Genomic DNA, 16,345 nt, shown 5'->3' on the forward strand with positions numbered 1-16,345 from the left:
TTTATTGCTGGCCCTTAGGGCAATCAAAGATTATGAGGATAGTGCTGGAGAATGGCACTGAAGTAAAGATCAGCCATGATTTTAGTGAATGGCAGAGCAGCTCAAAGAGTCAGATGATCTACCCTCGTTGTTATTTCTCATATTTTTATAATGTGGGATGATGTCTGGGCAGCACAGTTCTCATTCACTAAGCTGGATCTAATGTGATAACTGCACCAAAGGATAGCCCCCAGCTTGCTGCTATCTGGAGACTTGTCTTGAACCTTATCTGTTTGTGGTGGTTGCATGAGATAAAAGGCAATCAAAAATGTTAGAGAAAAAAAAGACTAAAAGTAGTACAACCTCCTGGTCTTTTCTTATGGCCCACTCTCCCCATCCCTTCACCTCCGAGGACTCCTTAACAACAAGGCATTAAAAGAGTTCTAGATACTCCAGTAATAATCTTCTAAAACTTTCCTTGTTCAAAATTTGTCCTCTTGCCAGTTGTCACTTTAAAAAAATTTAAAAACGATAGAAGAGATAAACTAAGAAATTAAAACTATACTAATCTGCTCTGGGAGATTACTAGAATCTGTTATGAGAGACAGAGTGATTACATATTTAGCCTGATTGAAGAGAGCAAACATGAATTTCAAAAAGCTATATTACATCTTGAAAACCTGAGTTTTCAGGTTCTAAGTTCTTCAAGTTTCTAAGAAGTAAATCACGAAAATCTGTAGACACCATGGTTGAAATAAAAACATAAAATGTTGGAGAAGCTCAGCAGGTCACACAGTGTACTTTATGTGCAAAGGTAAAGCAAAGACAAGCCAAAGAAGAAAGGTACAATACCAATATTTCGGGATTGAGCCCTTCATCAAGGTATGAGAGAATGCCAGCAGGCATCCGAACAAAATGGTAGGGAGGATTGGGGAGGGGGCAGCAAAGGCAGGAGATGATAGGTGGAGAGAGGTGGGAGGGGACAACAGAAATGAGGGGGAGGAGGGATGGCTGGGTGGGTAAGGGGGAAGGGAGGGGAGAACTGGAAAGGGGGGGGAGGGGAAATAAAAAGCAAGCAAGTTTAACAGAAAGCAGAGAAGTCAATGTTAATGCCATCTGGCTGGAGAGTGCCCAGATGGAAAATAAGATGTTGTTCCTCCTATTTGCGGGTGCTCAGGATGGGATAGCACGTAAGGCCATGGGCAGACATGTGAGCTTGGGAGTGTGATTCAGAATTGAAAAGGTTGGCTATTGGGAGGTCACTGTTGTTAGATAGATTAAGTGAGTGAGTAAATCTGTGGTAGGTGTAATTCAATATGGGTACATCTGGTCATTCACCTTGGACCCAGGAAGATAATTTTCTAAACCCTGTGAAGGTAGGGATCATGAAAAAGCACAGAGATGGGCCAAAGTAATGAAATGACTAAAAGTGAGAGGACAAGTGCAAACACTAATGAAAAATCTAGTGGCACATTGGTACTTATCTCTAGAGACCCGAGCACAAAGGAATGGAATATATTATATGGTTACATAAACTAGAGTTTGACACCACAAAGAGTACTTCACTCATTTCTGGGCAGTACACCTCGGGTAGGATGTATTGCTTCTAGAAGAAGTGCAAAAAAAAGATTGATCAGAATATTGCTGGAGTTAAAGAAATTAATTTATACAGTCTGATTTTAAACTATTTCCTTAAAAAAAGGTACAGAAGCATAAAGTCCAGCATCTCTTGGTTCAAGAATAGTTTTTCTCCAAGGGCCTTCAGACATTTGAACCTCTCCTTACTATCCTAATCATAAACTATTCCGGTACCACAAAAAGACCTATTGAAATGTGATTGTTTTGCTCTAGCACTGACAGTAACTGTTAATATTTATTATCTATCTTTTATAATTATCTTTTTTCCATACTGGGTCATTTTATGTATGTGATGGAGTTAGATTCTTTGGAATGAAAGTACCTGCTTGCATGCAGTAAATGAGAATTTTGGTGCTTTGTGTACGTGCTTAAGACAATAAACTCATGAACATAAAATATCGAGGATTGTAGCTTGATGACTTCAAGGCATGTAAAGGTGGAACCTTTTAAAACTGGGACACAACCTGAAAATTAATGCTGTTTAATGTTTGACCGTGAAACAACTCTTTACATGAAGGGGAGTGGAAATCCAAGGAAAACACTCCTCTTAAAAAAGATGTAAGGAAGGAAGCAAATCGAGGCGCAATGATGACAGACAAGCTCTCTAATATGTAGTAAAATACAATGTTGGAAAATATGGACATGCACTTTGGTAGAAGAAGTAAAAAGGCAGACTATTATTTGGATGGGGAGAAAATTCAAAATTCAGAGATACAAAAGGACTTGGGTCATCGTGCAGGATACCCTAAATGTTAACCTCCAGGTTGGTGACTGTGAACACAATGATGGCATTCATATCTAGAGGAATAAGTTATAAAAGCAGGGATGTGATAGTGAGGCTTAAAAAGGAACTGAGGAAGACCCGCTTGGAATATGAGGTACAGATTTGGGCTCCTTATTTAAGAAAGGAGGTGCTGGAATTGGAAAGGGTTCAGAGAAGATTCACAAGAACGATTCCGTTCAGAGAAGATTCACAAGAACGATTCCTAGAATAAAGGGATTAGCATATGGGACACAGCTTCAGGATTGAAGGGTGCCCATTCAAAACAGAGATGTGGAGAAATTTCTTAGCCAGAGAATGGTTAACCTCAGGTGATCTACCTCAGGTGATCTACCTCAGGTGGCTGTGGAGGCCAAGTCGTTGGGTGTATTTAATGCAGAGATTGATAGGTATCTGAATAGTCAGGGTATTAAGGGGTGCAGGGAGAAGGCAGGGGAGTGGGGCTGAGTGGGAAAATGGATCAGCTCATGATGGAATGGTGGAGTTGACTCAACAGGCCAAGTGGTCTACTTTGGCTCCTATATCTTATGGTCTTATATGGCTCAATTGCCTTCCCCTAGTAGTCAAAGAGTTGGTTCCTGAAAGGAGCTGAGTGTAGTTCCATCCATCAAGAGGAAAAATGTGCATGACCTTCATCGAATGGAAACACCATTGGGAAATGCAGATGTCAGCAACTACAGAGAGCCTTTTAGATTTCACAAAAGCTTTCAAAATCTGTTCACCAGAAGATCTCTCCACATTGCTCTCAGTTCTTCATCTGCTGCACAATGACAAGCATGCTATGATTCCAACCAATGGACCCAATCCAAATGGAGACTACGATTAAGCAAGTTTGTGTCATTGCACCAACCCTCTTCAACTTTCCTGCTGCAAACTGCACGTCACTTCGCACTGGACTGGAGCTAACCTACAGGTTAAAAGCCGAGTAGAGCAAGTGCTGAGTAATTTTCCAAGATTATTATTTTTATTGTTCATTTGAAATTGGGAAGTTGTTTATTGCTGCGATCAAGAAGAACGGATAAGGGTTTGAATAATTAATGTTCTAAGTTGGATAGTCTCTGTAAAAAGATGGCCGCGCTGGTGTATTTTGGCTGCCTGTTGTCATTTAGATAGTAACCAATTTATTCCTAATTGTATGCTCAGCGCTTTAAATCAACGTGCGTGGTGTTGAAAGCCTTATATAATACTAATACTACCAAAATAATTCATAGAAAAAGTAATACTTCTGTGGCACTTAATTGTACACAGCAAGCTCCTAGATATGGTAAAACAAACATTATCAGATTTTTAATGATCCTGATTGAAGCATAAATATGTGGAAGAACTTCCATTTCTTGTACAAAATACAGCCATGGAGTTATTATTATGCCCACTCATTGTGACCACACAGAGGCAGACAGGACCTCAGTTTAACTTAGTCAAAGGAAAGCACTCCCAATGCCTCAGATTTCCCTCAATTCTGCTCTGAAGTATCAGGTTACATTTTTTGTGCTTTAACATCGGGAGCGGTACTTGATCACGCAGTCTTATATCAGAGGCTAATGTGTGACAGAAGAGTACTAAACTACCACAAATTTTGGAATCACAATATTAGCAAAGAGGAAATAAAATCATTCTTGGATTGGTCGTCCTAATTACATGATATAGTAGCATCTGAATGAAGTACTCTGCATCCAAGATGCAATCCTTCAAAAAGGGTGACAATTGCACAGACAATTAAACATCACTGATAGAACTGACCTAAGGACATTTTTTTTTAGTTGAATCTGTAAAATCCAGTGCATGCAAAATAATTCAATATCTAGCTAATACGAAATAAGTTCATGCATGCACGGTTAACTGGTACTACAGTATGTCCTACATTAGTCTCACATCAACAGTTGAATGAAAACTTGCTTTCAGGCAGAATCAAATAGATTGGGTATCTCTCAAGTAGCACTTTAATCCCACACCAGGCACCATAGCCAAATACTGATGTAAAGTGCTGTGATCTCCAGATAAGAATTACGAGGAAGCTCACTTGTAGCTATTTGAATTATGATGTAGAAGTAAATTTTTGAGAAGTATTTAAGATGGAACAAAACACAGGCTGCCTTTCTTTCATGCATAAGCCACAGGAACAGGAGAGCTGAAAGCTGACTTATCATTCTCATCTTTATTGGCTTTTGACAATTTCTTCTCCAACTGAGCATCTGTCAGTTCAGTTTCAATGATCAAAAACTGCTTCTGGTGCTTCATTCTCCCATGGAACTTTTGACAGACATCACACAAATTTGTGGTTGAGGCACAAGCATCAGAAACAATTGCCATGGTTGTCATTTGATTCTTCACAAAGAACGGGAACTTCATCACAAAGTTCAACACTAAAATGGGAATGACTGGTTGAGCAATGCCATGCACAACAGGAATAATGTGACTGAAGCTGACTGTGGATATACTGATAATAGCCCCTTTTTCACTGGCAATCTTGTCCTAGGAAATGGTGGTCAATTTATTGGTTAAGGGTCCAGCAGGACAACGAATCAATTGGCACACCGACGTCAAATCACGCAAAATCACGCTGGGAATTGATGGCCTCAACCTCCTGCTCACATCCCCAGTGTCAGCTGATCCCGGCGTGCCAATTAATCCAGTGAAAAATGGACAAGCTGCATCTCAGGACAAAAAATGCTGAAGGTAGACTCTCCTATCCCCGGGGATGACTTGTGGTCAATGTGAAAGCAGGTAGTGTCCGGGTTAAAATTGGCCCAGTGGGAACAGCAAAAAACGGCTTCTTTAACCAGGACACTGAACGGCCAATTAACAGAGATGCCAGTGAAAAAAAGGGCTAGTTTTTCTTCTGGTTGATTTCATTTCTCTGTAGCTTATGATGAATAATTAATGAAAATACAGTCTCGAGTATTTTGTTCACGAAGTTATAACTTGCCAGATATTGGTGAGAACAGACCTGGAATATTGTGTGCAGTTCTGGTGACCTCGGCAGGAAAGGTTCACAAGGATGTTGCCAGGACTGGAGGGCTTGAGTTACAAGAAGAGAGTAGATAGGCTGAGGCTTTTTTTTTTGGTGAGGTTTTGCAGGCTGAGGGGAAAATTAAATCATGAGATCCATAGATAAAATGGATTGTCACAGACTTTGTCCCAAAGCAGAGGACTAGAAGGCTTTAGATTTAAGAAAGGAAAGATTTAAGGAGAATCTTTAAATATCACAGAAAACTTTTCTCAGAAATGCTGATACCATGGAATGAACTGTTAGGTGCAGGTGGGTACAATTACAACATATAAAAGACATTTGGACAGACACATGGATAGGAAGGACTAAATATGGGTTAAATGCAAGCAAGTGGGATTAGCTCTATTGGCAATTTGGCTACCATGGATGAATTGGGCCAAAGGGCCTGTTTCCTTCCTATATAACTCGCAGTATGAACCTCCTTGATGTTGGGTTTCAAAAAAATTGTACATTGATATCTTGGGAGATGCTGTCAGTTCAAATTGTTCAGCTCCCTCAGCTGGACAGAGGAAGCATAGAATCTTCCTCAGAAGAAAAACCCACAACACACACACACAGACACACACAGACACACACAGATAGTAGCAGGAATTAAATTAAAATAAGAAGATTAATCAAAACCACAAAAGTGCATCATGACTTGGCACAGAATGGCAAAAGGAAATCCCAATGTATATTGGCTGACTGCAAGTGCCGACAGACAGATAGATCTGTATCTTTTGTAATCAATTCAACTTGTCAAACATGTAGACAACTTTAACTCATTCATCTGTGGCTAACGAAAACTAAAGGTAAGCAAAGACATTTTTGGAGCAGCTTTGCCCTGGAACATTAAGACATAATTTAGTCAATTTCCCAAGACTGTCTGATCTTGGATTTACGTCAATGAACACAGACAGACAGGGATTAACCCTCAGAGCACGACAGAAACATTTGACACTAGTTCAGCAACAATTCAAGTATCAGAAATTGCAAGGATATTCAGTTTAGTAATTGATATGATGCTTTCAAATCCAAAAGTCTGATTAAAGTCAGAACAAAAGGCTGACAAATGAAATGAAGATATTTTAATAATTCTCAAGTCCAAGCACAGACATGTCTGCACTGTATCTGTAATTTCTATCAGTGGTTGAGTTAAAAGACCTTGCCTTTAATTAATGTCTTCCATTTTACTATCTGAATGGATGATGGTATATTGTTTGTGAAGGGCTCTTTTATACCTATTTACACAGGCAGCAACTTCTTGACTTAGGTTTGTAAACAGTGTTATTATTAAAATTTAACAACAAAAACATAATGAAAGCATACATGAAATTAAACAACTTAAATACTCATCCTGAGTGAACAGCTTTCAATTTTTTCCACAAAGGATTGAGTTATATATGGAAACCATATATGAAAATATATGGTTATGCACTTTTAAGATGGCAAACTTTTGGTATTAGAAGTTGCAAAGAATGATAAAGGGCTCATAAGGATATTATGTTTTTTGTTAAATATTATAAGCAGGTGCTTTAATATATACTTTTACATATTAACCTAAATCAAATCTGATTTTCCTTACTGTATTTGGGATTTTGCTAGATAATTGGCTTCCTCATTCTGATGTCTATTATTTTTTTTATATAATTTTATTTAAAAGTTTTCCATACATGTAATAATATCCAAGTACAAAATGTGACAATAAATTGTTAATATCAAATCTATTACATGATGATATAAACTCCAGACCCCCCAACCCCCTCCCCCACTAACTTAACCCAAAAAGAAAAAAGAAAAAAAGAAATGAAATTTGTATGAAAACATAAGAGTAAAGCAAGAAAGTAGAATAGAAGCTGGTTTCTAGGATTTCCACATCACCACACAGAATTAATTGTTTATAACTTTTAATAGTTTCAAGGAGGTTAACGAAGTTTGAGGCTTAATGAAAAGGTCTATATTAATTCCATTAATTCTTAAACATGGGTGCCAAATTTTCAAAACTACATCATACTTATTTTTCAAATTTTATGTGATCTTCTCCAAAGGAACGCCAATGTCTATTCTTGTCGGATTTTGAAATTCTACTGAATTAACTGTTGCAAAATATTAAAGGATTTTGGCAAATTTATGGATGGGTTGGTCATATGTATACTTGGAGTTACTCCATTGGAAGTTAAATTGCTTTTGTGTCAAGATCTGATATCTGGGCAATTTAAAACTCTATTGATTTGTAATTGATAGTTCTTTTAAGCACATGCTGCATTTGAATTGTAAATGTACACATGCTATAATTGCATCAGTTCTTGAATATTCAGATTGTACTTCCATGGACAGAAGGAAGCAAGGGGTTACAGTTTTGGCAGCCCAAAGGTGACAGAAATGCCAAAGAACTAAGCAGATAAATGAGAGATAATTAAGAAAGACCGTAAATGCATAAAACTATTCAGTCATCAGTGAATATTGAGCTATAGAGAAAAAGAGATGTTCAGGATGAAAACAAGATGAGAAACTAAGAGAATATAAGAAAAATAAATATGAGATAGAGAGAACGAGAGAGAGAGTGAGATGAGAATAGAAATAAGCCCCTTTTCCACTGGCATCCCAGTTAATTGGCTGTGCCGTGTCCTGGGATAGGAAGCCCTTTGTGCTGTTTCCACTGGGCCACCCTTAACTCGGACCCGAATTGCTTTTCCACTAAACACACTCATCCCTGGGGATCGGAGTGTTCTACCTTCAACTGGAAACGGATGACTTTCTGCTGTCCCTTTTCCACTGGTTTTATCAGCACGCCGGCATCAGCAAACGCCGGGGATATGAGTAGGAGCAGAGGTGGTTAATCCCCAGCGTGAAATGACATAATTTGACGCCAGCGTTTGGACAATGTTCCTTTTCCACTCGACCCTGTCGCAGTAAATTCCCAGTTAATTCCTGGGACAGGGTGCCAATGGAAAAAGGGCTATAGAAAGATAGAGATGGAAAGATAACATGAAATATTCCGTCATTACTTATGATACCTTCTGGCAATTTTCCAATTTTCTCAACCAATTCAAAGCTAACTTTGATGAAAGGAAAAATTGATAGTCTGCTGTCATACAAAGTCAGCACTGGATTTTTCAGATTTCTAACATCTGCATTTTGCTTATGTTCCTTCCTTACTTTCCTATTACCATCTCCTTTGATTTCAACACTTTTTTGTATTTACTTTCTCTGTCCTACTACCCTACCACTGACCTGACTGTGCCCCCAGAATCCCCCCCCCCCTCCACTCCCACCATGCTTTCTCTGCACCAGAGAGCTTGTTTTATTTTCTAATTTTACCCAGTCTGGTTGAATCTTCGAGTAAGGAATGAAATCTGTGTCAGATCTTTGAATGAGCTGTCTACTTTTCCCAACAATTTGTGAAAATAATCAATGGCAAGATAATATTGTGGTTGAGTGGCTGACTTGAGAAGCGGTCCTGACTCGAAATGTTGACTGACCATTTCTCTCCATGGATGCTGCCTGACCCACTGAGTCCTTCAGTTTCTTATTGCTTGGTCCAGATTCTAGTATCTGTATTTCTTGTGTTTCTCTAACCATTCTAACCTAAGACACTTGCAAATTTCTACAAGTGTACCATGGGGAGCTTCTGACTGTTTGCATTACTGTCTGGTATGGAGGTGCATAGGACAAGAAAAAACTACAGAGAGATGTGAACTTGGCTAATGCCATCACAGGCATCAGTCTCCACTTCATCGAGGATATCTACAAGAGGCGGCGTCTTAAGAAAACAACATTTGCCCTGAAGACCCTCACCACCAAGATCATGCCCTCCTCATGCTGCTACCATTGGGAAGGAGGTACAGGAGCCTGAGGACAAATACCCAGCCACACAAAGAGAGCTTCTTTCCCACTGCCATCATATTTCTGAATGCACAATGAACTACAAACATTATCTCATTTTTGCACTAATTTATTTATTTTTAAACATAATTTTATTGCAATATTTGCACTATAATACTGCTGGAAAACAACAAATTTTGTGATATGTTCAGGATAATAAATGCTGATTCTAAAAATGAGACCACACCATTCAATATGGCTCTTCAGAACTTGGTTGGGTTGGATCACAAATGCTGGGATTAGCAGCCCACACCATTGCCTCTCTGTTATGTTATCTGTATTCTCCTTAAACTTGTTACCCTAATGTTGATTGGCACCTAACTGCAAGAGGGTTGGAGGGGGCTGAGTTTTTCAGGATTCCTGACACAGTTTGTGGATGGCCAACGAGAGGAGAGACCACATTGGATCTAGTTCTGGGTAATGAATCTGGTCAGGTGGTGGACCTCTCGGTGGGGGAATGATTTGCTGAGAGTGACCATCCATGGTATGAAACAAGTGAGGCAACTAGTCAAGAGAAAGAAGGAAGCATATGTTAGATATATGAAGCAGGAGACAGGAAGAAATATATGGTAGCCGGGAAGGAGGTTAAGAAAGGACTTGGGAAAGCTTGAAGGGGGCACCAGAAGGCCTTGGCATGTAGGATTAAGGAGAACCCCAAGGCGTTCTATGCTTATGTGAAGAGCAGAAGGATGACAACAATGAAGCTGGGGCCATTAAAGGATAAAGGAGGAAATATATGGCTGGAGGTGGAAGAGGATGGGGAGGTCCTAAATGTATACTTTGCTTCAATATTCACAAAAGAAAAAGATTTTGATCAAGGTGAGGTCAAAATAGAACAGACCTGTCTGCTGGACAATGTAGAGATTAAGGAACCGGAATTGTTGGATCTTCTTAAAAACATTAAGATTGATAAGTCCCCGGGGCCAGACCCGATATACCCCAGGTTGCTGTGGGAAGTGAGTGAAGAGATAGCTGGAGCAATGGTGGTGATCTTTGAATCTTCTTTGGCTGGAGTGGAGGTGTTGCAGAATTTCAGAATGGCAAATGTAGTCCCCTTGTTTAAAAAAGGTAATAGGGAGAATCCTGGGAATTACAAACCAGTGAGTCTTATGTCAGTGGTATGCAAACTATTGAGAGGATTCTTAAGGATAGAATCTATGAGCATTTGAAGAAGTGAAGTCTACTCAAGGATAGTCAGCATGGCTTTGTGAAGGGAAGGTTTACCTCACGAGGCTAATTGAGTTTTTTAAGGAGGTAACAAAATAAGTCTTATGAGACAAGGTTAGTAAAACTGGGACTTTTCTCTTTGGAGCGTAGAAGGATGAAAGGAAACTTGATAGAGGTCTACAAGATTATGAGAAGCAAAGATAGGATGGACAGCCAGCACCTTTGGGTTCCCAGGGTGGGAACAACAAACACCAGAGGACACCTGTACAAAGTGAAAGGAAGGAAGTTTAGAAGAGACATCAGGGGTAAGTTTTTTATGCAGAGTTGTTGGTGCCTGGAATGCCTTGCTGGGGGATGGTGGTGGAGGCTAAAACATTAGGGCATTGAAGAGACTATTAGACATGCACATGGATTAAAGAAAAATAGAGGGATATGGGGTAGGGTGGGTTTAGTACTTTTTTAAAGGAATATATGGGTCAGCACCACATCAATGGCTGAATGGCCTGAAAGGTGCTGTAGTGTTCCACGTACTATGCTACTACCCCATTCAACGTTTGCAATATTGTCAGGTTTTATATAATCCACAAACTTCAAAACTGTACTATTTATGTCCAAGCCCAAGTAATCTATGTGTAATAAGAAAACAATAATTAATTAATGAAACCCCATTTTATATATTTTTCTTTTACCCCAATTTTAAGTATATTTGTTAATCAAGTTCCATGATTGGATTAATACTTTAAAAATTGACCCCATATATTTTAGATGCTTGTTAATAAGTCTTTCAAATTTCAGTAGACTCTAAGCAACAGTACAGGTAATTCAAAGTGACATTTTGTAATTATACCAAAAGGCAATGGATTGGCCAAATATTATCAAGTTAACAACTGCCATAATTCTGACCTCAGGATCTTTAATTCATGATATCAAATTTTAGCTCTGAAGGGTCATGGTTCTGTAGTAAATTTTGAAATTCAATATATATAGTAGGTCGTCAGTATGAAGCTAGACAAATGATTGTCACAAACAAGGAAGGGTTTAACAATCCCAACTTGCCTGTCAATAGCATTCCCTAGATTAATTCTGACATCATCAAAATTTTGGTATCAGACTTCATTAGAAATTTAATTGAACCACATCAATTTTATGACTTCAAGATCAGGTTGGAGTTTGGATATTTGGTGATGAGTGCCTCACATCGTCAGTCTGAAGAGACTTGCAAGATATAAATCAGAAGTTAGTTGAATGGATGCAGTGTCAATAAAATTAAAGAAGCTCAACGCATCTCATATCGAACATTCAATCCTCTAATCAATATGCCAGAAATGTCCATCATTTACACTATGCACTTTTGAAAAGGGCAGCAACTTCCAAATTCTACACTTTCATGACTTCTGCTTCTTGGAAAATAAATGACAGTAAGTACAGAGCAGTATCATTGCCTCCAACATACCCTCTAAGGCATGTAATATCTTGACTTGGTATTCATTTGGCATTCATACACATCTTTGCTGGGCCAAATTCATAGAATTCTTGACCTACCTTCATGCAGTCGAGAAGCTAGCTCCCCAGCATTCTCAAGGATAATTAAATTTGGAAAGTAGAAATAAACTAGGAAAAAAAGTGATCCTATTGTATCAGACAGCAGGTATAGATCACCTGAAACAGCTGACGAGAGAAAGCTGTTTCCACAAATTAGTAAAATACAACAAAGAACAGAAGCAGGAGCAGCCTTCCAGCAACTTGTGACTGCTCCGCCACTCTCTGCAGTAATGGTGGCTCCTTTACTTTAGGGCTGCTCTCTTGCACCAATTCAAACCCTCTTGATTCCCTCAATTCCCAAAATCTATCTTTGCCTGATGACAGGGACAATGACGAGAATGTGAGTGGACTACTTTAGCTCTCTTGGTAGGACTTTTCAAAGATTTATTATCTGCTGACCTCTATCAGGAAAGGATATGACAACTCAAGGGCAAAGGAGGAAATTTATTCTTGGTGTAAGAGGATGCAGGCGGGGTGCTAATCCTTCAACCAATAATATGGTCAGTTTATTCATGGTCTTTTTGCACTTGTGCACAAAGGTTGGAAGAATTTTGGACCTGCTGACAAACGCAAAGGCTGAAACACCTCTAATTCACCATTTGAGACCCCCATACCCGCCCCCCCTTTTAATATACGTGTGTTCATGTGTGATAGATATCTTTGGCTTGGCTTCGCGGACGAAGATTTATGGAGGGGGGTAAATATCCACGTCAGCTATACACACACACACAAACACGTATACACACATGTAAACATTTTCATTTCTCTTATCGTTCACTTTTAATGTGATTAACATCACACACAGGGAGGAAGAAAAGTACTTTCTCGTTTTTATATTTACTGCAGATTATTACAACTTTAAGGAAACACGAAATAATAGAAAGGAAACAAACAAACTATCTGCCAAAGTTTCTTCCTCCCATTTACCTTCAGGCAAAATCTGATTCCTCAGAAGTGAAATAATTTCTTCCAGGTCAAAGGGAAGAGGCATGCCAGGATCTCCACTGTGCCAGTAAGGCCGACACGCTGGCTGCTCATCCATGGGCAGATCATTGGCAAGACTCGACTGACACCTGGAACAAAAACATAAGAATTGTCAAAAGAACAAAGTTAAAACATTTTTTTTAACCAATATAAACAGATCAAAATAAGGATCAGACAAAAAGTCAAAAGAAATCTTTTTAAAATTGTTTTATTTTTAAATAATTCAATCATGAAACAAAATGCAAAATTGAATTGGGATAAATCTTTCATCTTCATGTTAAAAAATTCCTTTAAAGTTTTTTTTGAATTCATTAACATTATCTGCCAACTGTTAATGCAATTCAAACATGCCACTGGAAAAACAAAGAGCAGATTGTTGCACAATACCCTAAAGCAGCTTTGGAATATATCATCTCATGTAATTTTCTCATCAGTTTCATTAAGATGGAGGGTCAAATTGTTTAAACTTGTAGTTTTTGACTTTGTCTGGCAGTTCAGTGAATTACTTAATCTGACAGAAATGATCTTTATTTAACTGTAAGACGTTTTGTCTGACACAAAATATACAGATTGATGTTAACATGCCAGATTTATTAAAAGTAATCCTGAAAATAGTAACTTCTCAAAAATATACTTTGTGAAAAGATAACCTAAGATGAAGACAGATCTTCAAAGCTCGCTCATTGGAATGCAAAAAGATGTAGCGATGTCTTTTAATCACAGATTGTAATGCTGCAAAAGCCCCAGCCGTAGTATTGTGGTAGCATCAGAAATTAGAAGACAATTTACTTTAGTCTGCTAAATACCATAAATCAAACCTCTTATTTCTTGCTTCTTTATGACAGCTAGATCTACTCAAAAATGAATGAACATACTTGAATTAATCAATATTTCTACTGACTTGTTCAACAGACTTTTAAAACAAGTAAATTCCAGGATGGTATTTTTAACTGCATAAACAGATGAATATTTAATACTACCAGTATATATACACAGAAAAAATTAGTGGACAACCAATTTTGATTAATAGAGGCTAATTGCTTCACCAACATTCACTATTTAATTCAGGGGTACATTAGATGGTGAAGACAGTGTTAACATATAACATACCAATATATCTTCAGTCGCTCCCATCATTTCCAGGATAATAGCATCTGTTAACATGCACTAAGCACTATTATGTAGCACATCACTTCATAAATAATAAGATTATCTGACCTCAGGGCTCTGAAAAGAGTAATGTGTTTAAATGTTCTCATTATTTATTTAAAACAAGAATTAAGGGAACAAAAGCAATGTTAGGACAACTCAGTTATTATAAATGACAGTGTATGGGATTAGTAAAATTGTAATGATAAGATTTCTGTGTCTCTGGATATAAAGTGCTCTTCATTACAATTTGAATTTTAAAAACAGAGCTAAAGGGATCTTAAGGCTGGTTTTGTTACTTACGAAACAACAATGAACCAGTTTTCTTAACATATGGATTAATTAAGGGTACCTCAGTAGTCAATAAAAAGGTTAATGTTGATGTCAATGGACGATATGGCTTTCTGCTCACCCTCTCTGCTCTAAATGTCCTTAATATTGTCTTTGGTCTTTGAGATCAATACTGTTTCGTGGCAAAAATTTTCAGTAGTCCCTCAGTTCAAATTTATTAGAAACGCATGTAAAGACAACAAAAAAAAAATTAATTAGATTCTTTCTTTTCACCAAATTGGGGACATCTTTTCTTGATTCAAAGGCATTTCCTACTTTCTGTGAGAAAAAGGATTGCCTGGTGGGTGAAGTTTACTTATTCGATGTTTTTCTTAGACATTATGGTAATGCACTTCCATAAAATTTTGAAACAGTTCTGTCAAAAAAGCCACAGAATGTATTGGCTTACTGTATCTAATACTGCCCCCAGCATATAATGTACCGCTACACTGAATGATCCTAAATCAATTAACATATTCGGTCACAATGAAACTACAGTTCAACTAGAGAAAGAGAGAATTTCAGTGCATATACATTATACAATGTATACGACAATAAACTCATTGTCCAATAATAGACCATTGCCTCATGCCTTCAATCATCCAGGTCCAATCCTGACCTCATCTGATGTCTGTGTAGAGTTTTTCCTGTGGGCTTTGATTTCCACCCATGTTCCCAAACTGTCCAGATTGTAGCTTTAACTGTTCACTGTAAATTACCCCTGATGCATTGTTGAGTGACAAAAACTGAGGTGGGGAGAGCTGATTGGAATGTGGGCAGAATAAATTAGGTTAGTGCAGGACTAATGTAAAATTGGGTGCTTGAAGGCGAGCCTAGACTCAGTGGGACTGAAAGGCCTATTCCCATATAGCCTCTCTATAGCTCTGTGACTGCAACTTAAGCATTTACAAATTTATGTATATACACATGGCATTTATTTATGCAGTTTGGAATAGCTGCAATCTTATTTTCTGGTTTATTTATCCTAAAATTGCTGTCTGCCTAGGTTCAAACGCTGATTTATTCATGTGTGTTCATTAATATTTTGAGTAAATCTAATTGTCAGAAAGGAGGAAGAAATATGAGATTTGATTCATGATGTTCAATAGACAGAAGTGAATTGAGTTCTAGTATCTTTTGTCTCTAATAATTTTGTTAGGATTTAAATATTTGGCAAATTTCTTAAGGTCAATGCTTAATGATGAATCAGACCTCAAATATAATTCAATCTGGTAAAATAACGTCTAAAGTATTATCAGACTGTCTGAAAACCTCCCATAACTGCATGGTTAAGGTGGATTGAAGACATTTGAAAAAAATATGATGATATTGAGTCATTTCAGTAATAATGAGACTTGCAATACAAGCTAGATATTGAAGGAAAAGTAGAGGTGTTTGTTCACTCCATTTATGCACAAACAAGAAAGGACAGTACTGTTTCTTAGAAAGATCGTAGTTGTAGCAACAGAGACACTGCTTAGCTGAGGAAGCTTTTAATGTAAAAGTCCCTGGAAGTTCAAAAACACAGACTGATACCTTGTGACAGATTTCACAGTATCACCATGCTATGAATTAATCTATGACATGACTATTTATAACCACATTAGCAGAAAGGATGTATTAATTTTTTTTTTTGAAAATTGAACATAGTTGATGTTTAATGCAACAAATTTATTTTATTTATTTTTTATTATTTTTTAAAGTAAACAAGACCCTGCTTCTACAATCCAGTGATCATTGGAGGGATCAGATGTGGAGAGGGTGAGCAAATTTAAGTTCTTGGGAATCATTATCTCAGAGGATCTTTCCTGGACCCAACACACTATTGCATTGTGAAGAAAGCACACGCAGTGCCTCTACTTCCTTGGGAGTTTGTGGAGGTTTGGTATGACATTGAAAAC

At 37.9% G+C, this 16,345-nt stretch overlaps 1 protein-coding gene across 3 annotated transcripts in view; it reads right to left on the reverse strand.

Moving 5' to 3' along the window:
* The window catches only part of fto (FTO alpha-ketoglutarate dependent dioxygenase), a 322,852-nt gene that overhangs the window by 20,856 nt on the left and 285,651 nt on the right, over positions 1-16,345 (reverse strand). For all 3 annotated transcript variants that reach the window (XM_069901571.1, XM_069901569.1, XM_069901568.1), the window contains one exon: positions 12,909-13,054. In XM_069901571.1, the coding sequence (XP_069757672.1) occupies positions 12,909-13,054 (146 nt within the window). The remainder of the gene's footprint in view (positions 1-12,908; positions 13,055-16,345) is intronic.

Source organism: Narcine bancroftii, chromosome 10, assembly GCF_036971445.1.
Source record: "Narcine bancroftii isolate sNarBan1 chromosome 10, sNarBan1.hap1, whole genome shotgun sequence".
In the NCBI taxonomy this organism is placed as follows: domain Eukaryota; kingdom Metazoa; phylum Chordata; class Chondrichthyes; order Torpediniformes; family Narcinidae; genus Narcine; species Narcine bancroftii.